The sequence below is a fragment of the Dreissena polymorpha genome, chromosome 4 (assembly GCF_020536995.1).
Source record: "Dreissena polymorpha isolate Duluth1 chromosome 4, UMN_Dpol_1.0, whole genome shotgun sequence".
NCBI classification, from domain to species: domain Eukaryota; kingdom Metazoa; phylum Mollusca; class Bivalvia; order Myida; family Dreissenidae; genus Dreissena; species Dreissena polymorpha.
The window spans coordinates 106,600,063-106,624,315 of record NC_068358.1 but is presented as its reverse complement, the minus strand read 5'-3'; the positions used below and the strand labels follow the sequence as shown (position 1 = coordinate 106,624,315).

General features: G+C 38.6%; 1 protein-coding gene across 4 annotated transcripts in view; it reads right to left on the bottom strand.

Annotated features, from left to right (window-relative positions):
• Positions 1 to 13,400: 13,400 nt before the first annotated feature.
• The window catches only part of LOC127877439 (protein mono-ADP-ribosyltransferase PARP16-like), a 28,329-nt gene continuing 17,476 nt past the window's right edge, over positions 13,401 to 24,253 (bottom strand). For all 4 annotated transcript variants that reach the window (XM_052423317.1, XM_052423316.1, XM_052423318.1 and 1 more), the window contains 3 exons: positions 23,134 to 23,299; positions 22,334 to 22,499; positions 13,401 to 20,142 (listed from right to left, as the gene is read on the bottom strand). In XM_052423317.1, the coding sequence (XP_052279277.1) occupies positions 19,995 to 20,142; positions 22,334 to 22,499; positions 23,134 to 23,299 (480 nt within the window). In that variant the 3' untranslated portion in view covers positions 13,401 to 19,994. The remainder of the gene's footprint in view (positions 20,143 to 22,333; positions 22,500 to 23,133; positions 23,300 to 24,253) is intronic.

The following is a 24,253-nucleotide window of genomic DNA, read 5'->3' as shown; positions in this document are numbered from 1 at the left end:
CTAACTGTGTACTAACGCGAAAGGAATTGTGGGTAGCACTTCTTTTACGAGTGAAAAGTGAAAGCGAAAGTAGGTCAGGTAATCGTGCTTCTGATAATCGCTATCAGTCTCAATAGATATTCAAAATCACATTTAAACATAATTAAATAACATTTCTTTAAACATCATTCCGTTTTAAACACACAATAAAAACGATTTTTCTTTCATTATTAACATTTTCATTCCTACGCAGAACTACTTTTGCGGAAGCATAATTCCCCAAACCAGGAGAATTTGATGCGTCTAAGTATAGAGGTGACATTCTATACATAGATGGCGACGTCACTACATTATTGTCACCTCTATACTTAGACGCATCACAAGAGTGCTACCCACAATTCCTTTCGCGTTAGTACACGTCAGTAAGACCGGTGTGTACACAATGTAGAGGTGACAATAACGTAGTGACGTCACCATCAATGTATAGAATGTGAACTGAAAACAACGGTCACGCATCAGTCGTTTTGTGGTGATTTTTAACCTACCAGTGTTCTTTACTTACGTTCGTTTTCCTTTGGGTATATTGTTCCTTTTAGTTAATATACTAAAAGCGTCCATTAATTTCCGGTAAGCATGGCCGAGGTTTTATTCATTGTTGAAAATATGCCTAGAAATGAATCGTTGTGTGTTGTTTTTACATCCATTTCTTTAATAAATGTTTATTGCGTTGATAAATACCAGAACCTCATTATTATGCTATATAATTAAGTCAAACCACTATTACGTAGATCTAAACTGTATCACTATGGAAATGTCCGAGTAACGCCGCATGAGCAGAAAGTATAAAAGCGCGCGTTCTTCTATGAGTAGTCAGTTGTACTGCCGACTTCGTCGAGTTAACAACGCGAAAATAGGTAAATAAAATAACTATATTATAAACAAACATTAGGGACTTTGGGCACATAGAGACTGGCTATCCTCTTCAAACGTTGTGGGAGCTTTGGAGCTGGATTCCTACCCCTCAGCAGCCCGGGTCGCTAATAGTTGATATATAGACTGTAAGTCACATACCTTCACACAACACTACAAGGCAAGGCTCCATACCTAGGGTTACGAGTCACACAGACTCGGAGTCATAACGAAGTGTTCCGAGACATAGGTCTCCATACACAGCTCGGAGACATAGGTCTCCATACAACGTCCCGAGGACACAGGTCTCCATACAACGTCCCGAGGACATAGGTCTCCATACAAAGTCCCGAGGACACAGGTCTCCATGCATAGTCTCGTGGACATAGGTCTCCATACATAGCTCCGAGACACAGGTCTCCATACATAGTTTCGAAGACAAAGGTCTCCATACATAGCTCCGAGACATATGTCACCATACATAGTCTCGAGGAATAGGTCTCCATACATAGACATGAGACATAGAATCTGCATAGACAAAGGTCTCCATACATAGCTCCGAGACATATGTCTCCATACATAGTCTCGAGGAATAGGTCTCCATACATAGACATGAGACATAGAATCTCCATACATAGTTCCGAGGCATAGGGTTCCATACATAGTCCTGAGACATAGGTTTCCATACATAGACCCGAGGTCATAAGCGTAAATAGTGAGGTTCGAGGTCATATGATTATAGATTATATTACATTTGATTTACTGTTCCAAACTAATTATTGTATTAATAACCAATTATATAGCAAGGTAGCTTGAGGAAGATTATATACTATTGTATTTTGTTTTGAGTTATTGCCTGAACCATACTATAAAGACCGACGCTCGGTCGAAGACACGTTACACAATTTGGTGGCAGCGGAGTAGGATAGCAGGATATCAGACCGTTATCCATTTCCCACAGCAACAGTATGGCGTCAGGCGGAGACCGAGCGCTCGATGCGTTGTATGAAGAGCTAGAGCAACTTCGAATACAAAACCAGAGGCTCAGACTAGAAAGTGAGATCTCCGGGCTACAGCTAGAAATGGATAACATGGACACAGGTTCGACCGACCGCAAAAGACTGTCTCGAGGTGCGGGCATGAAACAAGAAGCGTCAAGCCCATGTATCTCGGAACATACTCGAGCACTTGACCCGAAATATGCTGAAGATACCCCGAAGTATGTGACCGAAAGACGGAGTACGTCTCGACCCCAGGCGGAGACCCCGAGCAAGGAGCGTACCGCTATAATGAGACCTGCGACATATGATGGTTCCGGGTCCTGGTCCGATTATAAAGCGCATTTCGTTGCTTGTTCAGAATTGAACAGATGGACTGAAAAAGAGAAGGGACTGTACCTTGCCGTATCCTTGAGAGGTCAGGCACAGGGTGTATTTGTGACTTTGTCCCAAAACTGCAATGACTATACAGAGCTTGTGATACCTTTGCAAGAAAGGTTTCAGCCGCCCAATCAAACAGAATTGTACCGGGTGCAGCATCGAGAATGAAAACAGCGTGCATCGGAAAACTTGTCAGAACTAGCGCAGGACATCAGAAGGCTGACAAATTTGGCTTACCCTACTGCTCCAGCCGATGTTAGAGAAACCCTTGCATAAGAGCAATTTTTAGATTCGCTACATAGCGTCGAGTTGAAGATACGCACCTAACAGGCTAGACCATCGAGTCTGAATGATGCTGTGCGTCATGCAGTCGAAATGGAAGCCTACTACAAAGCTGAGCAAAAGCACCTTGCCTCAAGTCAGGTGCTGACAACAAGTAGTACGGAGGGCGATAGCCAGATCAAACATCAGAACGACTTCAAGTCCTTGCAGTCTGCAATTCAAAATAACAAAACGAGTTTCGTGAGTGGAAACGACAAAGTAATAGTGCCCCGAGGTCGTTTTAACCTAGGAATACGAGCTCAGATAGACCACGCAATAACTTCCGGACACTTAGATGGAACCCATGGTGCACTAATGTTCCCATGTATAATAATAGTCAAAGGTCAAATACGAATGCGTCACATAAAATAGACCGAAGTTCAGGTGGCAAGGGTGGTGAAGTTAAGAAATCCACTTTCAATGAGGCCGGCTTATTCTTCGTTACAGCACACATCGATGGTTCTGCTGTAAGCTGTCTTATAGACACAGGAGCTTCTCTTTCGCTGATGTCAACACTGACCTGGAATTTGAACCGTGGAAAATGTTCCAAACTCAACAGTTTTGACAAGGACATTATCGCAGCATCTGGCACGCCGCTTACTATAAAAGGTCAAACCACGATAGACCTACGCATTAATGAGAAAACCTACCCGATCACGACAGTAGTTGCGGATATTGACGGAGACATTATATTAGGTCTCGACCTTTTCAAACGGTATCAATGCCATATTGACTTGGAGTCAGAAAAGATACGTATTAACGGAGACAATTGTATTCTTACAGGCCAAGGAACTTCTGGATGCTACCGAGTAGTTGTATCAGAGAAAGTTCAAATACCTGCTAGAACAGAAATTATTGTACCGGCCGAGGTTTCTGGCACGGACAAAATAAAGGAGAACTTGTGCATTATTGAACCGACATTAAAATAATTGGAAGTTGGTAGAGGAATAGTTGCCAAATGTCTGATACAAGGTACTCAAAAATCCCCCGTACGTATGCTAAATCAATCAGAACAGTCTCAGATCGGCTACCCCGGGACACTTAAAGCGATTGCCAGTCCCGTGGTCCAGGTACAAGAGGTTAGAGTGAATAAAACTTCTACACGTGTAGTTGAAAATTTACCTGAACATCTTCAGGAGCTATACTTGAGGACGATAGATGGACTCAACCCAGAGCAACGTAGGCAAATTGCTAACTTATTAAACAAATATTCTGATTTTTTTTCAAAAGGTGATGGTGATATTGGCAGGACTGGGATAATAAAGCATAGTGTCCCATCAGGAAATGCACGCCCAATAAAACAGCCACCAAGTCGTGTACCAATCCACATGACCGGAGAGGTCGATGCTCAGATCGACGAAATGCTGGACAGAGGCATCATAAGGCCATCAAAAAGCCCATGGGCAAGTAGTATCGTTCTAGTAAAGAAGAAGGATGGTACCCAGCGCTTTTGCGTTGACTACAGAAAGCTCAACGACGTAACTATAAAGGACTCATACCCATAACCGAGAGTAGACGAATCATTAAACCAGTTAGCCGGAAGTAGATGGTTTTTGTCATTGGATATGAACTCTGGATACTGGCAAGTTGAGGTAGAAGAAGAAGATAAACAGAAGACCGCTTTCTCAAGCCGTAGAGGGTTGTTTGAGTTTCAAGTTTTGCCTTTCGGACTCTCCAATGCCCCGGCAACATTTGAGCGTTTAATTAAAATTGTACTGATTGCACTGGGAAGTATGCCTGATATACTTGGATGATGTTATTGTGACGGGGGTACGTTTGACGACATGGTGAAAAACCTGAACATGGTGTTAGAGAGGTTCAGAGACGCAGGTCTCAAACTGAAGACTCGCAAATGTCAGCTATTTGCGAAAGAAGTTGAATTCTCAGGACACATTGTGTCGGAGGGTGGCATTAGGACTGATCCCAAGAAGACTGAGTCTGTACGCACATGACCAACCCCAAGGTGTGTTAGAGACGTGCGATCCTTCCTAGGTCTGTGTAGCTACTACAGACGCTTCATATATCGGTTTGCAGAAATTGCAAAACAATTGCATAAGTTGACAGAAAACGACGTGAAGTTTGTTTGGACTAAGGAATGCTCCGAAGCATTTGAAAGGCAGAAGGAAAGGCTGACTCAAGCAGCAGTGCTAGGCCACCCGATCTTTAGTGAGTCCTTCATATTGGATACCGACGCCAGTGACACGGCAATTGGTGCGGTTTTATCGCAAAAACAGAATGGTAAAGAGCGAGCCATCGCATTTGCAAGTCGAATATTAACTTAAAGTGAACAAAAATACTGCGTTACGCTCAAGGAACATCTTGGCAGTGGTCAAGTTGCTAGATGGCTGGAGATACTAGCATCATATAACTTCAAGATAGAGCACAGACCAGGTCGATTGCATGGAAATGTTAATGTTCTAAGCAGGCGGCAATGCAGACAATGTGGTGAAAACTGTCCGGACACGCAATATTTAAAACCTGCTGCGAATATTATTGAACAGAGGGTACCCCAGGATAATGCTATATTAACAGATATTTTCTCAGCTCAGAGCTCTGACGCAGATGTTTCACGTCTTAAGCAGTGGATCCTGGATAATACACGACCAAGTTATGCTGACGTTCAGAAATGCAGTCACTTCCTCAAGACACTACTAAACCAGTGGGAGCGGCTCGAAGTCAGAGATGAATTGGTAGAACGATAATGGGATGTACTTGGGACCGACATTGTATATTGGCAGGTCATCATCCCATTGAAACAAAGGCGAATGGTGCTGAAACACATGCATGACATAAAAGCCTCAGGACACCTTGGAATTAAGAAAACCTTAGCAAATATAAGACAGCGATATTACTGGCCTGGGTTACAACATGATGTTAAGATCTATGTGAACGGTTGTGATGTTTGTGCGAAACGCACTCGAACAAAAAGAGCACCAATGCAGATCACAAGAAGCGGCTACCCAACGGAGCGCGTAGCCCTGGATATACTTGGAGAACTTCCCAAAACAGAGAACGGCAATAAATACATACTTGTTGTGTCCGACTACTTTACCAAATGGACAGAAGCATACCCTATGCAGAATATTGAGGCTACAACAGTTGCTGAAATCGTGGTGCAGAATTTCATATGCCGATACGGAATACCAAGGAAACTACATTCGGATCAAGGAAGTCAGTTTACAAGCAGAGTCTTCATGGAGATTTGTCGTTTACTTGAGATCGAGAAAACTCGGACGACACCGTACCACCCAGAATCAGATGGGATGGTTGACAGAATTAATCGTACTCTATGCACCATGTTGAGTGCATATGTCGACACCCATCACAAGGGTTGGGATAAACAACTTCCATACGTAATGATGGCTTATAGGGCATTGGAACATGAAACCAACGGGATCACACACAATTGGATGATGTTCGGACGAAAAACGACAACACCCTTAGAGTTAGTGTATGAAATGCCATGAGCACTCCAATCAACTCCTGCATGATACTGGATTTGGGAACTGCAGGATAACATGGAAAGTATACATAAGTTTGTACGAACACATACTGGGAATGCAATTCAACGACAAAGAAAATATCATGATAGAGCCCTATCATACGAAGCGTTTCAGTCTGGGGACAGAGTATATGTTGTTTTTCCTATTAAGAATATGGAAGGTTCACCGAAATTCACGTCGTACTGGAGAGGGCCATACTAAGTGTTAGAGAAGCTTACTTGTGTTTTGTACAAAGTAGATTGTTGCAGAGCTGGTGCAACGCAGGTTATCCATACGGACCGTATGCGAAAATTTCGAATTCGGCTTCTCCTTGGAGAAACTGACATACCGGATGACGGCATAGAAGAAAGTGTGATGCCTGAGAATGTAGAGCAACATTGCGAAAGTTCAGTAAGCGAATCAAGCGACCAAGAGGTAAGCTTTACCCGGACATGTAGAAGAAAGACAAAGCCTACCTGGCATAATGATTACGTGTATTCTATTTTCAGGAACACCATGACCAAGACAAAAACAACCCCGAGGACAAGCACTTTGTGCCCGCTGTGCAAAGAGAATGTCCCGGTCACCATGATGTTTCAGGACCACATGACAATGTGTGCTTCCAAGAGGATATCGTGCAAGGCTTGCGGTGTAACCTTCAAGAAGGTCATTTACCTTAAACGACATTATGCCCGAACAGGACAAGATAAAGTCTCGCAGGGTAGTGACAAGGGATGTTCTGAGTCTGCCAGTGCTTGTGCGAGTGCAGAGATTGATAAGGAAGATCACGGCGAAAGTGACTGGGATTCCGATCCCGAGGTCAGTGCGGACGAGAAAGGCTCTTCTTCAGACGAAGATAGTGACCTCGAGTTAGGTAGGACAGTTAAAAAGAGAACGGCTCCCACTCCTGTTCAAGCGCCGTTCAAGCGAGATAAAGGTTCGGAGTCCGAACGCCCTGGACCCAGTTGTCAAGTTAAAATCCTTGATGAACAGTGTGGAGGTGTTGATAAAGTAGAGACTGGGAAGTGGTTGCGCAGTAGCGGCGTTCGAGCGGATGACAAACTGAAGGTTCATATGAGATAGAATGCCGTTCAAGTCGACTGTGTTGTCCAAATGAACAAGAGTACACAGAATGAAGTTATCGTTGCTGAAAGGGGGGCACAGACACGAGACACCGTGCAAGTGCTAAACGAATGTCAGTGCAACAAATTGCATAAGTGCAATTTTGTGGCATATGTTTTGAGGATATGGCAATGTTCTTCATCCACCAGGGTTGCCATACCAAAGGGCAGTCTTGGAGGTGTAATGTGTGCGGACACACGTGTAATGACAGGCAATCATTCTTAATCCATGTCACAATGCAACACATTGCTTAGACTGAGAAATATGATTGTTTTATTTTCTGTTAATCGTTGACACTAAGGTAAAGTGCATATAACTGTTACAAAGTATTATAGAGTATCATGTTTTGTTAATTATTGTTGTTCTTTTAAGACTGTTTGATTTGCCATGTTATTTTGTTAAAAATAAATAAATAAATATATGTACATGAATAAGCGGGACGCTTAAAATCGGAGGCGTGTGTTATGTGGTGATTTTTAACCTACCACCGTTCTTTACTTACGTTCATTTCTTTTGGGTACTAGTATATTGTTCCTTTTAGTAAATATATTAAAAGCGTCCATTGATTTCCGTTAAGCATGGTCGAGGTTTTATTCATTGTTGAAAATATGCCTAGAAATGAATCGTTGTGTGTTGTTTTTATATCCATTTGTTTAATAAATGTTTATTGCGTTTATAAATACCAGAATCTCATTATTATGCTTTATAATTCAAACCACTATTACGTAGATATCAACTCTATCACTATAGAAATGTCCGAGTAACGCCACATGAGCAGTAAGTATAAAAGCGCGCGTATCTTCTATGAATAGTCAGTTGTACTGCCGACTTCGTCGAGTTAACATCGCGAAAATAGGTAATTAAATTATATTATTAACATACATTAGGGACTTTGGGCACATAGAGACTGGCTATCCTCTTCAAACGTTCTGAGAGCCTTGAAGTTGGATTCCTACCCCTCAGCAGCCCGGGTCGCTAATAGTTGATATATAAGTCACATACCTTCAAACAACACTACAAGGCTCCATACCTAGAGTAACGAGTCACATAGACTCGGAGTCATAACGAAGTGATCCGAGACATAGGTCTCCATACATAGCTCCGAGACAAAGGTCTCCATACAACGTCCCGAGGACACAGGTCTCCATACATAGTCTCGAGGACATAGGTTTCCATACAAAGCTCCGAGACACAGGTCTCCATACATAGTCTCGAGGACATAGGTCTCCATACATAGCTCCGAGACACAGGTCTCCATACATAGTCTCGAGGACATAAGTCTCCATACATAGCTATGAGACATAGGTCTCCATACAACGTCCCGAGGACACAGGTCTCCATTCATAGTCTCGAGGACATAGGTATCCATACATAGCTCCGAGACACAGGTCTCCATACATAGTCTCGAGGACATAGGTCACCATACATAGCTCCGAGACACAGGTCTCCATACATAGTCTCGAAGACATAGGTCTCCATACATAGCTCCGAGACTTAGGTCTCCATACAACGTCCCGATGACATAGGTCTCCATACATAGCTCCGAGACTTAGGTCTCCATACATAGCTCCGAGACACAGGTCTCCATACATAGTCTCGAGGAGATAGGTCTCCATACATAGCTCCGAGAAACAGGTCTCCATACATAGTCTCGAGGAGATAGGTCTCTATACATAGCTCCGAGAAACAGGTCTCCATACATAGTCTCGAAGACATAGGTCTCCATACATAGCTCCGAGAAACAGGTCTCCATACATAGTCTCGAGGAGATAGGTCTCCATACATAGCTCCGAGAAACAGGTCTCCATACATAGTCTCGAAGACATAGGTCTCCATACATAGCTCCGAGACACAGGTCTCCATACATAGTCTCGAGGAATAGGTCTCCATACATAGTCTCGAGGACATAGGTCTCCATACATAGCTCCGAGACACAGGTCTCCATACATAGTCTCGAGGACATAGGTCACCATACATAGCTCCGAAACACAGGTCTCCATACATAGTCTCGAAGACATAGGTCTCCATACATAGCTCCGAGACTTAGGTCTCCATACAACGTCCCGATGACACAGGTCTCCATACATAGTCTCGAGGACATAGGTCTCCATACATAGCTCCGAGACGCAGGTCTCCATACATAGTCTCGAAGACATAGGTCTCCACACATAGCTCCGAGACACAGGTCTCCATACATAGTCTCGAGGAATAGGTCTCCATACATAGACCTGAGACATAGAATCTCCATACATAGTTCCGAGGCATAGGGTTCCATACATAGTCCTGAGACGTAGGTCTCCATACATAGACCCGAGGTCATAAGCGTAAATAGTGAGGTTCGAGGGCATATGATGATAGCATTTGATTACATTTGATTTACTGTTGCAAAAAAATTATTCTATTAATTACCAATCATAAAGCAAGGTAGCTTGAGGAAGATTATATACTATTGTATTGTGTTTTGAGTTATTGCCTGAACCATACTATAAAGACCGACGCTCGGTCGAAGACACGTTACAGTTTCGAGTCGCGAAAAGTAAAACCACAGCACACCATTTGTGCGTCTATTTTGCGGGTAAAACATCTGATAGCGGTAATTGCCTTTAATATGATAAAAGCGGCTCGCTGGAAGTAAAGAAAAAATAGGGTGTTAAGAAAGATTATTTTCCGGGGATAATTATGGGTGTATCTTAAAAAATAATATTTGTCAGAGTTTGTCTCGCCATTATTATTGAATTTGCATTTTGATTGCATGAAACAAGTAAAACTAACAATAACAAAGTGTATTAGTATCATTTTTTTTTATCGGCTGCAGGCATAACGCATGAGCGCATGACAAAGTCAATTGACCTTTATCGCTGATAAAGTGTTAACAACAACATTAAGCCGGAGTGTTTTTATAAGAAGGCGAGAAATATATAAAGGGTGAGTGATCGTCTATAAAGGCAAAACATACACTGAATTGCAACTTTTATAACAAAATTTAGGCATTTATGAAAGAAGAGTTGTTCATGTTCGTATTTTGTATGAGGTTGTGCGAAAATGCTGTTTTTGTGATGATTGCGTACGAATACATTTTTACAACATTGTGGCGTCTTTTTCTTTGGGTAAGAACGGGACAGTTACACCGTACTATCGGTTAATGACAGCGTATCCGCTTTTTATACTTGTTCGGACGTGACGTCAATGGCACGTGTCAAGCTCAATTTACTGAATGAACGAGATGCATAAGTTACCAATAAAGTCATGCATTTAGTTAAACAGTATGAAATTAAATCAATTTATAAGATATAATTCTGTAGTATTCAATGTACGTTAATTGTGTTACTATACTGAGTTATCGACAATGAGCCTTTTTTTTCACTGTAAACTGCAAACGACTGGATGGGGTAACGACGTAGCAATACTAGCAATTGACCAACCATCTAAAAATTGTGATCCGAAAACAACGGTCACCTGTGGACAACGGCCACTTTGGTCATTTCCCTTGACTGACCGCTGTTCTCAGTTTTTACTGTAGTTATATGAAAGCGGTGGTGTCGTTTTGAAATATAAGATCAGCGTCTGTTTTATGCATGCCTAACTAATTTTATCGATTATAAGACTTATGCCATACGGCAGAGCACCTTGCGGGCTTGTGTAAGAGAGTTTAGACTGATGCCAAATTAACTTATATTCGCTTCATACCAAGATACAGCCATTCAGCAGTAATATCTGTGCTGCATAGTGCCTTATTATTAAGATTATTTCAGTATGATATTATGATTAATTGTTATTTTTTTAAATATTTTATCCCGAAAACATTTGAAGGGAAACCCGATATGAGTAGAGTAATACGAAGACAACTCTATTAAAGCGCAGAGGAGAACGGTAACTTTATCGAAGTATCGGTGCTACAAGATAATTATATTCCCACCGTACTGGCGTACTTATTGCGTTTCTATGGCGACTAAGGATGCGGCTGGATCGCCAAGGATGGTCGATGAATTGTCGTGATAACGAATTAATTCTGCGCCCAAACGTCATGAACGCCTAATTTGCACATGACCACCATACGGCAGCCACTTTAGACATCTTCAAAGTAAAAGCCATTGTGCTGGCAAGAACGCAAAGGAATCGGCATGACATTAGAGCCGCAGACGCATACGAGAGCAACGCAAAGAGCGACTTAGAAACATGGCTGACCTTAGTTCAAGGTCCACCAATAATTGAAGACTTTACTTGAAGACAGATTGTTGAACCACTCTTTACCTAGATTCAAAGTTTGTCAAGATATCGTCAAGATAAAGCATTCTTACCAAGCCTCCTCATGATATCTCATCAAGCGTCATAAATCTAGCTCCCAGTGACAATATTGGTTTTACCAGAATTTACCTGATTTTTTGGACGCACATGACACAGATTCGAATGAGAAGTAGACATTGTCAAGATACACATTCTGACAGTTTCATCAAAACCGAGTCATACATGTGGCCTTCAGAGGTGTACCAAGGTTTTTGGACGCACATAACCCAGATTCCAATAAAGAATAGAAATTGACAATATAAACAGTTTTACCATTTTTCCGAGTCATACATATTGTCTCTTTACAGCAAGGTTTTTGTTAAGGTTTTACATGAAAGCCTAGTTTTTCAGACGCACGTGACCCAGATTCTAAATCAACAAAGATTTTGTCAAGATAAATATTCTGACTTATTTTCGTCAAGATCTACGGTACCGGTAATCATAAATTTGACCCGAAGAGTAATAATGTTTTCTAACATTGGACCTGATGACCTTATTTGTTGACGCACGAGATCCAGATTCTAACTCGACCTATATTATATTGTGAAGATAAAACATTCCGAGATCAAGCTTTCATTAAAACTGAGCAATATACGTGGCGTCTAAAGCAGTAACAATGTTTTTGTAAGATTTGTCTCGGTGGCCTTATTTTTGGAGGTTCCTGACTCAGATTTAAACTAGATATTTTTTAGTTATACATTCTGACAAAGTTTCATCAATATTCGATTTAAAATGTGGCCTTCTTAGTGAAGTAACAAGATAAAAGTTGAAGACAGAAGACACACCAGCAGCGAAGGCGAACGCCGGGCAAAGAGTAACCACAATAGCCATGTTCAGTCAGTTTGTTTCCTTTGTTTTGACCTTGACTATGCTTTACATAACCATTTCCCTACGACCCATAGACTTTATCATGACGTCGAGTTTGTGAATTTTAACAAAAGTTAATGACGCCTTCTCGCATTAAAGGGTATACGTATATTTACATTTCTAAAAGGTCGTCGTGGCGTAGTTGAGACCGCCTAGAGACCGGGAGCCCATGGGTTTGATCCCCACTGTAGGAGCGTTCTTTAAATCTCCTCCATAGAACCAAGTACTTGTTCTTATCCAAGGAAACTGACTCAAGGGCGTTCCAAAAAAGCCACATGCTTTTGCTGCATTCGAGCTAAAAATAAATAGGTTTAAACTTACATTTCTAACAAAATATTAGCTGTTTCTTTACAACTAACACCAACACAGTATGGTCGTCGTGCAGTCGCAGTGCTAACAACACGGGCGCAGTACAGAAGGTATAATACACGCCAACAATATAGTGTGGATTTTGTGACCCCGTGCAATGGTAAAGTATTTCAATTTATTGTCAAATAATATATTTAAAAAACACATTTACTTTCTTACCATTTCTACCAGCGTTTCTGAAACAGTATATGTTTTGAGCATGCAGAGAACGCCACTCCGGTGTAATGGGAGGTATAAAGCAGTGTTTGGGATTCTAGCATAATAATTTCAAATACAGCATGGGGCATTTTGTTAAGTCTGTATCATATGACAATTGTTACATGCATAATTAATCTCTATATTGATAATTTCAAGATATGTATCAAATAGTATATCGCTTTATTTGCAATTATTATATTCCCTAATTCTGTAACTGTGAGCACTTGTCTACTTTGCAATACTGTTAATTGTGCATTGTGACGTTCATATTTATGTCATATATTAATTATTTCCATTTGTAAACATTTATTGCTATTTATGCAAGTATGACAGTATTTTTTATTACGCAATTATTATCACTTGCCTACAATGCAATAGCATACACCATGCATTATGATCTGTTATTTATACTGAAGATGTAATGTGTGGAGGGGGATGCCCTGAGGCTCGACTCCCACATACCAATTCACGAGGAATAATAACACATATAAAAAGGAAAACAATATTCATTAGACACTTGCGTAAATGATAGAAGCGGTTCAACATTTCCTTTTTGTATTCAGGCAACACACAAAATTATACCATACAAGCATTGCATATTTGGATATATAAAACTGCATATAAATTTTCTCTTATAATTATACTTTTCCTTTAATAGATTAATACTAGTGAATACAATCAAATAAATCAAAATATACAATAACAATTCATCCCTTGAAACCATTAAGGCTGGTGAAACAATATGAACACAAATAAAGACATTCAACAGATATCCATCTCACAAATAGTTAGTTTTCCGGGGCCTGCAAACACTTTATATCAAACTAATTACGGGAACACAATGTTTGAATGTAGAATATTGAGCCTTGCTCTGGATCTACCAGCATTAATGCATGTGAGTAATGTGTCGTCCTAGATTAGCCTGTGCAGTCTACATAGGCTTATCAGGGGCAACACTTTCAACCTTGAGAAGAGACCTCCTTTTAATATAAATTCCATAAAAGCTGAAAGAGTTGTCCCTGATTAGCCTGTGCACAGGATAATCTGGAACGACACTTTTCGCATATGCATAAGTCATGTTTCCCCAAAGCACAGCTTTTAATAGTGTCCCTGACTACGGTTTTCAGTCAAAATACAGCAAGCTAGGAACTTAAAGGCACTTATCGAGTCAAGAAAACTTCAAAGTCAACAAATCATCACAGACAAACAAGACAAGTCAAGTACAAAATCTCATCAAAACAATCACAGAGAGCAATAAAAGTAAAAAGGATTTCTCGTAGAGCTAGTTCACATGTATATCAGCAAAAAAAGAATAACAAATGAGATAATAAACAGATAATTAAGTGGGGTTCAAGCTCAACAGGTGATGAAGAATATTACACAATAAATGAGCTGAATCCTGCGAAAATGTGTCTTATGCCATAAGAGGCCAGGGTAGATCAAGACCAACCTGTGCATTCGCCCAGTCTGTCCAGGAGCTAAGCTATCCTCTATCAAATGTGACTTGTTCTGATAAAACTGGGCATAATGCTTGTGCGTAAAGTGTCATCCCAGATTAGCCTGTGCAGTCCGCACAGGCTAATCAGGAACGACACTTTTCGCTTAAACTAGATTTTCGGTAAAAAGGGACTTCCTTTAAACTAAAAATACCATTAAAGCGGAAAGCATCGTCCCTGATTAGCCTGTGCGGACTGCACAGGCTCATCTGGGACGACACTTAACGCACATGCATTTTGCCCAATTTTCACAGAACAAGACACAAATAATACAATGATTCTTAATCTCATAAAACCAGCCTCTGACCACACTGAAATGCACAGGTTGGTCACATGCGGAATAAGCTCCATTTACGAAAGACGCTGCTCATATTTGTCATAATAATAAGCATGAAACAAGTATCCTTTGGGACAATTATGTATGAATCAATTTATCCTTTCTATGTACATTATTGCTCATGAACATGCCTGCACTCTTAATTTGACTAAAGAATTAATTCATTAGTTCATTTAAGAGGTGATAAAAACATGTTTTTAATATTTAACATACTTGTTTCAAGTGGAGTGTTTCTCTTAGCATAAATTCTTAATTGACTTAATTGACTTAATTAACACACGTGTTGTACAAATATTACTTTTAGATACTAAACAAGTTCAATTGTGTCATATTTAACAATACAAACACAAGAATCAATACATATTTTTAACAAGAGATGTGTTCGTCACAAACAAAATGCCCCCTATTGCGCCACTTTGATTTTTAATATAAAAAAAATTACCTTTGACCTTGAAGGATGACCTTGACCTTGAACTTCCACCACTCAAAATGTGCAGCTTTATGAGAACGCCGCTTTGAATTTTTTTATTTTTTTGGACCTTTGACCTTGAAGGATGACCTTGACCTTGAACTTCCACCACTCAAAATGTGCAGCTTCATGAGATACACATGCATGCCAAATATCAAGTTGCTATCTTCAATATTGAAAAAGTTATGGCCAATGTTAAAGTTTTCAGACGGACAGACGCCATAAATTTGACATTTGACCTTGAAGGATGACCTTGACCTTGACCTTTCACCACTCCAAATGTGCAGCTCCATGAGATACACATGCATGCCAAATATCAAGTTGCTAGCTTCAATAGTAAAAAAGTTATGGCCAATGTTAAAGTTTTTTTTCGGACGGACGGACTGACATACTGACGGACAGTTCAACTGCTATATGCCACCCTACCGGGAGCATAAAAATGTATCAAAATGCTGTACATTATACAGGAACAAAATGATTGCCGAAATAATGATAACCTAAAAGCAAGACTAGGAAAGGATTTCGATTGAAAAATCACTCTCCAATTATTGGAGCACAACATAACAGAATAAGTTATTCATACAAAGTCAGTGCTACCAAACTGTTAAAATATTCATAAACAGATCACTAACCAAACAAATTCAAAACAATTAAAACAAACATTAAGTTTGCATAAAATGCTAAATATATATAAACTATAAAGTACAAAGTATAAAATTCAATTTAATAATTTGTAGACAAGACCATGTCTTTTTTTACATGCAATGAAGAAAAAATAACTATTGTGTACATTAATTTCACTGTTTTCACTTTATCTTCTTCAACAAGCGATATCCCAAGACAGCAAGCTTGATTATTCTTCCGCGTTGAAAGTATAATCTACGTTTTCTTAAGCTAATATAAAGACCACACAGACATATTTGAAGTTGGATATCTGTAGTAGTTATATAGTATTGTATTGTAAAGTAGTATGGTAGTAGTATAACCCTTTCCCACTCAGAGGCAAAGTGTAAATGGCTATGTGCAATTAACTCGCAGTCTGTTCAGGTTTATGCTGTTTGCTGCTTATCAGTATCAAAAAACTTGAATCTAGTAAGAAAGGTCTTAAATTAAATTTTAATTTCTAAGGGACGACACATGCGTCAAATTGTGTATCTAAGTGGTAAAGGGTTAAATACCTATCTAAGTGGTAAAGGGTTAATGTTAAGTATTATTTCAATACCTGTAGTTGATATAGGGATATTGAGATGTTGCACACTTACGTCAACCAGATTTCTTTGAAAAAAAGAAAGCATAATTCTGCTTATTTGCAGATCCCAATTATGGAACTTGGCCAGTGACCTCTCACAATTACCTTAAACAAATGTGTGAAGTTTCAATAGAATACCTGTATTGAAAACAGTTATATGGATATTTTGTTGATTTGAAACTTTAAGTTTAAAAAATTGGCATAATTCTGATATATTGCAGGTCTGAGTAATAGAACATGGTCATTGACCTCACATAATTTGTAATCACTTTACCACTAAGATACATATTTTCACACATTTGTAGTCCCTTAGAAAGTCACCTTTAAATTAAATACCTTTTATACTAGATTCAAGTTTAAAGGCTTCATTTCCAACCCTTAGATACTGATGAGCAGCAAACAACATGAAACCTGAACAGACTGCGAGTTACTTGCAGGCTGTTCTGGTCTTATGCTGTTTGCACATAGCCATTTTCACTTTGCTTCTGAGTGGGTAAGGGTTATGTACCAAAAGAACAAATGTAGAAATGATGATATGGAGTGGTTGCATGTTTACAATGCTTACCTTACCAATTTCTTAAGAACAAAAAGGGACATAGTTCTGCTAAATTTTTAGTCACATTTACGTTACTTCGTCTGTATTGCTGGTCACATGTATGGTACTTGGTCAGGGACCTAATGAACTCAAACACATAAGTGGAGTAAAATGAATATATGTAGTAGAACCAGAAATATGGAGATGTTGTACATTTACCACAACCAATTAGTTCAGCACAAAAATGGTTATTATTCTGCTAAATTGAAGATAAGACTCATGGAACTTTATGAGTGTCCTAACACAATAACCTTAAATAATTGTGTCAAGTTTCAATATAATACCTGGAGTAGAAATAGTGATATGGAGATGCTGCATGGTTACCTTGTCCAGAGCATAAGGCAGATGCCAAAGCTGAAGCCAACATTAGGCCAAGTAGTAAAGCTTGGACTATTCTGTAAATAGTTCAGCAATAAATGCTGGGAGAGGCATATTAATGGCTTATAAGTATTATAAATAATAATATATTTTCATATTCACAATTATTAAAGGATTTCGTTTTTATAGAAAATGATCAAGAAAAGCTGTATATTTATAAACAAACTCTTAATAAATCAACTTATTATTGATGCTAGATAAATATTTGTGTCATAGGTGTTATAAGTATGCATCCTTTTTAGGAAGGGTGTGTCTTTATCAAAGAAAGAGCATTTCTATGATTCATCTATCATTCTGATAGTTTAGCAGTTATTTTCATGTACATACTTTTATGGTCAATTACTATTAAATATAAAATTACGAAGAAATACAAAATCTTCAATATTTGAACTATCATCCTGCTCTTGATTATCATGCAAACAGAACTATTAGTTCCCATACAAGATGCTTTCAGTATAATCTGCAGATTTCTCCATAAAAATACAGTCCTTAATCTCACCTCCATTTTAACTATGGCAAGAAGACATAAAGCTTTGAAAGCTTTTCAGATGAAAAACGAGGCCTTAAGGCATTGAGGCTGGATATTTTCCTTCTTTGCTTAACAAAAGTCTTTGTAAAACAGCACAAATATCACTGATGAAATTGTTCTTTTCAAGGTTCAAGCATAAGTGATGAAAAAAATCTATCCTGTAAGATGAATAGCAAAGAAATGAGGAATAATTGTCCATAAATAACAACAAATCTTCAGCCACTAACAAGAACTCTATATATTGGATTTCAAACGAATCATAAAACATGCTAATATGATATTCTATGTCCATTAAATAATAAAAAAGCATCCAATTCCTTGCAAATGTACAACATTGCCCATTAATATATAAATAACAAGAAATATAAGAAACCTTAAAATAAACATAACGATTTCAAATAAAAATGCAACCAGCATAAAACCAGAACAGCCTGTGAGTAACTTGCAGTCTGTTCAGGTTTTAATGCTGTTTGCTGCTCATCAGTAACTAAGGGTTTGCAATGAAGTCTTTAAAACTTGAATACAGTAAGAAATGTATTTAATGAAATGTAACTTTCTTAAAGACTACAAATGCATCAAAATACGTATCTAAGTGGTAAAGGGTTAATCCTAAAGTTCAATGAAAATCGGACAAAAATAATACTTCTACAGTATTCACGAGCCTTTTTGAAAATGTGACCTAGTGCCCCAATTGTTTACGCCCCATGACATAGATTCTAACTCAGACAAGATATATTGGGAAAAATCTTCTAACCACATTTCATAAAGAATGGGCAGATAATGTGACCTCTGCAGAGTTCACAAGGTCAATGTTGACAATCTAAACTGGGTAAGCATGACAGAAAAAATTGATCATAAAAGCTCACCATAAGCACATTTTTAAGTGAGCTAACAACAACAATACGCACATACATTTTGTTAAAGTGTGTGAATTATTTATGGGGGAAAAAGCAACCAAAGTACATAAAATATAAATAATACAAGATCAATATTGCAGTATTGGATTCCCCTACAGGTGAAATGACATATCAATTAAATATTGTGATTTACCGTCATATTGTCCTTTATTTGCATAAATTATGGGTACTGTTTTAAAATACAAAACCCAAAATCATATTTGTTTGAACTCTTGATAAAATATTGACTTAAAACCTCAAATTGCTAACAAAGTGTATTCCTAATTTTATATCCATTCCAAATATTAAAGTTGTAACTTTTATTTCTATTTCAATAAGCTACCTTTTTGGAAATAGATGAACAAATAGAATTATGGTGGCATTGACGAATCCTATCTGGTTGATATACATGGTTTCCTGATCATATCAAATGCTGTAATGCAATTATAAGTTTGCCATAAGCAAGTATACCATATTTCTTAAAAGTATATTCCGTACTTCTGACTTCATCCACTCATATGAATGGACGGAGTCATGAAATGACAGACAGAGGGCAACCTAAAGTCACCTACAGTAAAACACATGTAGGGTACTAAAATTGCATATCTTGTGGTTTGAACTTTCATCCCACAAGGCTTTCCTGAATTAAACCCGACAGCAACAAATCCAGCATTATATTTTGCGAATAAATATTGAATATTAAATTTAATATTAACAAAAATTATTACATGCCATTCACTAATTGTTACCAAGGCTATATTTTGCCAAAAGATAATTTTACATTGTTTTCAAGCTAAAGAGAGCTTTAATTGTTTACCCAAAGAGAGTCCTGCCAGCAGCTGAGGATAGCAAAGTAACAAACTGGGTTTAATACATGTGCATTAAGTGTCACCCAAGATTAGTCTCAGCAGTTTGCACAGGCTAACCAAGGTAGACATTGTTTATGTTTTGGAGTTTTGGGTTTACATAAAGTCGCTTTAAAACAACAGTCCAGTCTAGACAAAAAGTGTTTTCATTGAAAAGCATGCGCGGCTGCACAGGCAATTCTGAGACAACACTTTATGCACATGAATTAAGCCCAGTTTTCCCAGAACATGGCTAAACATAAATGATGAATGCGTTGCTTCACAGAGGACTATCTCCTTCTCCAGAGGCGTCGCCAGTACAGGTGAAAGGTGTGGGAGTTTGCAAGGCCTATTGAACACAGGATCACCGCGTAGGCTACCACCATCAGCAGGAAACGGTGCTCCTTGATCCACGACTTCCGACTCCTGCTGTTGGATCTGGAGCAAGAAGTTACATAGCATTTATGAAGCTGTAGTAGTGGAACATTGTATTGACTGTATGGGATTTTGTGACATTATATAAAACAAAAAACATAGTTATGACACTAAACCAGGTTTTTAACGTTAGTTATTGATTTAAATTAAATTATTGCGCAATCCCAATCTTCATATGCATGTAAGCTACTAACATTTATATAAATTTAAGCTAATATAAATATTATAAGTAATATAACAAGAACTGTCGGTAGGACAGCATGCTCGACTTTTCTCAGTCTTGATAGAGTAATAAATCGTTGATATTGAAGCAAAATTGGCATGAGCGTTGTACCCAAGTGTTCAATTTATAAAACTTTAATGAAAATGTCTAAGTTAAGAAGGGCATAACTTAACTTAACAAAATGTGAGCAGCTTAATAATACATGCATCTTGTAGAAAGTGTTCTAAGTATCAAAAATTCCAAGTCTGATTTAAATATCTTTAATCGTCTTAAAAACATTTTAAGTTAAAAAGGGACATAATAGTAAAGAAACTGTTGAAGAGTTATTTAGCTTGACCTACACATGAGTCCTGTCATCATAAGCAAAGACCTTTCAATATACATGTATATTGATAGGTATTTGCCATGAGGAAGTAGTCTAAGTCTGAATTGATTATCTTTGATAGTATTCAAATTATTGAACGTAACTGAAGATTTAACCCAAAATTCTGAGTTAAATAGGGGCATAACTCTAATAATAATGCTGATAGAGTTATGCAGCTTGACCTACATATGTGCCGTGTTGCCTTAAAAAAAAAATTCATGTTTGAGTTAAATATCTTTGATAGTGTTAAAGTTTTAGAAATTTAACAACATATTCTAAGTTAAAAATGGGCACGACTTTGAAAATATTGTTGACAGAGTTATCCAGCTAGACCTAAACAAGTGTCTTGTCCCCATAAGGTAATAGTCCAAGTCTGAATTGATTATCTTTGATAGTATTCAAATTACTGAATTTATTAGAAAAAACAACTCCAAATTCTAAGTTAACAAGAAATGTGTATGTCAGAAACACAATGCCCCCTAATGCGCTGCTTTGAAGCATTATATTTGACCTTTGACCTTGATGGATGACCTTGACCTTTTACCACTCAAAATGTGCAGCTCCATGAGATACACATGCATGCCAAATATCAAATTGCTATCTTCAATAATGCAAACGTTATGACCAAGGTTAAAGTTTTGGGACAGAATCACAGACAGACAGGCCAAAAACAATATACCCCCGATCATTCGATCCGGGGGCATAAAAGGGGGCATAATTCTAAAGATAATGCTGACAGAGTAATGCACCTTGACCTACACAATTGTCTTGTTGCCATAAAGAAGTATTCCAAGTTTGAGTTAAATATCTTTGATAGAGTGAAAGTTATTTGACTTTATAAAAAACTTAAACCAATGCCGACGCCGGGGCGACTAGTATAGCTCTAATTTTTATGCCCCCGGATCGAATGATTGGGGGTATATTGTTTTTGGCCTGTCTGTCTGTCATTCCGTCATTCTGTCACCAAAACTTTAACCGTACATTAAAGTTTTGCAATAACTTTTGAAATATTGAACACAGCAACTTGATATTTGGCATGCATGTGTATCTCATGGAGCTGCACATTTTGAGTGGTGAAAGGTCAAGGTCATCCTTCAAGGTCAAACGTCAACAAAAAAATAGCGGCGCATTAGGGGGCATTGTGTTTCTGACAAACACATCTCTTGTTCTTCAAAAAGTCGAGCTAATAAGCAAATATAAAATAACATAAACTTGATATCCTCCCTCTTGTATTTAATCTTGTATCTTAAAGATCAGTGTACATGTCGAAACAAAGATTAATACTAACAACTAAAGAGTTGAAGTGCCCAAAATTTTGTTTAACTTGTTTTATTTAGTCTAGAACAGTGAAACTATGAATGAAACAGATTCAGATTGTTGAACATTTTAGTGAATGTTTCCAACATCTTAATATGGACAACATAATAACTCAAGAACGAAGATAACACAAACATTTCTGTAATCCCGTTGTAATCTAAAGTTTAACAAGTTTCACAGTATAAATATTAAAGCATCAAACGTAAATTTTCTAATCATCAAATATATCAGCACTTATGTGTATTTGAACATAATTATAAAATAAAAAAAATCCACCCAAGCTTGCTTACATGTGAGATGAAGACTTCTGAGCATACACTAAGATGTATTTCACACGTATGACTTCGTTGTTTTGTACGACATAATACTTCTCGGGTACTTCCCCTCCCTCACTGGGTCCAGCATTGGCCCGCGCCCTGGCTGCTAGCACAGCACTGCCTTTCTCTGAGCTGTATGCTGACAAAAGAAAGGTCAGTTAAACCCTTTCTTTCTCAGAAGCAAAGTGAAAATGGCTGTATTTAACCAACATAAAACCAGAACAACCTGCGAGTAACTTGCAGTCTATTCAGCTTTTATGTTGTTTGCTACTTATCAGTATCTTAGGGTAGGAAATGAAGGCATTAAAAATGGAATCTAGCAAGAAAGGTCTTATTGTCTACTGAATACAAACCTGCTAACATGCATATTATATTGGCTCATACAATATATCAGCTGAGTACAGTTTGCAATAAACAAAGTTAAAATCATAGGTAATCATTTAAACACATAAATGAATACTTGAATTGACATGACATATCAACATAATAACCCAGATGATGCTATCATATTGTGTTGCTGTTACTTGTAGTAAGGATTATGTCTTAGTATTAAACAATCTTCAAAGGAGTTCCTAAACATAAATAGAGCTTCAAACAGGGAAAACTGGGCTTGATGCATGTGTGTAAAGCGACATCAAAGATTACCCTGTGCAGTCCACACAGGTTCATCAGGGATAACACAGTCTGCCTTGACTGAATTTTCTTTGAAATTAAAATTCTGTAAAAGCGAAAAGTGTCATTCACGATGAGACTTCTAATATCACTGCACATACGTTTGTTCTGGCACTTGACTGCTGGGTCATCTATCATCTCACACACTGCCACACAGCTGAGCTGGTTGCCCAGGTCACTGAGGTCCCAGCCTGTGCCGTTTGGACTGTAGATGATTGACACCGACAGCTCCCCGGAGAGATAGGTACCCTCACCAAACACTGACGTCTAAAATGAACAAACACAGAGGTATGTACCCTCACCAAACACTGACGTCTAAAATGAACAAACACAGAGGTATGTACCCTCACCAAACACTGACGTCTAGAACAAACAAACACAGAGGTATGTACCCTCACCAAACACTGACGTCTAGAACGAACAAACACAGAGGTATGTACCCTCACCAAACACTGACGTGTAGAATGAACAAACACAGAGGTATGTACCCTCACCAAACACTGAAGTCTAGAATGAACAAACACACAGGTATGTACCCTCACCAAACACTGACGTCTAGAACGAAAAAACACAAAGGTATGTACCCTCACCAAACACTGACGTCCAGAACAAACAAACACAGAGGTATGTACCCTTGCCAAACACTGACGTCTAGAACGAAAAAACACAGAGGTATGTACCCTCACGAAACACTGACGTCTAGAAATAACAAACACAGAGGTATGTACCCTCACCAAACACTGACGTCTAGAACGAACAAACGCAGAGGTATGTACCCTCACCAAACACTGACGTCTTGAAAGAACAAACACAGAGGTATGTACCCTCACCAAACACTGACATCTAGAACGAACAAACACAGAGGTATCTACCCTCACCAAACACTGACGTTTAGAACGAACAAACACAGAGGTTTGTACTCTCATCAAACACTGACATCTAGAATGTACAAACACAGAGGTATGTACCCTCACCAAACACTGACGTCTAGAATGAACAAACACAGAGGTTTGTACCCTCACAAAACACTGTGTTGTTTCCTTCTAAACATAAGTGTTTGGTGAGGGTACAAACGTCTGTGTTGGTTCGTTCTAGACGACAGTGTTTGGTGAGGATACAAACCTCTGTGTTTGTTCGTTCTAGACGTCAGTGTTTGGTGAGGGTACAAACCTTTGTGTTTGTTCGTTATAGACGTCAGTGTTTGGTGATGGTACAAACCTC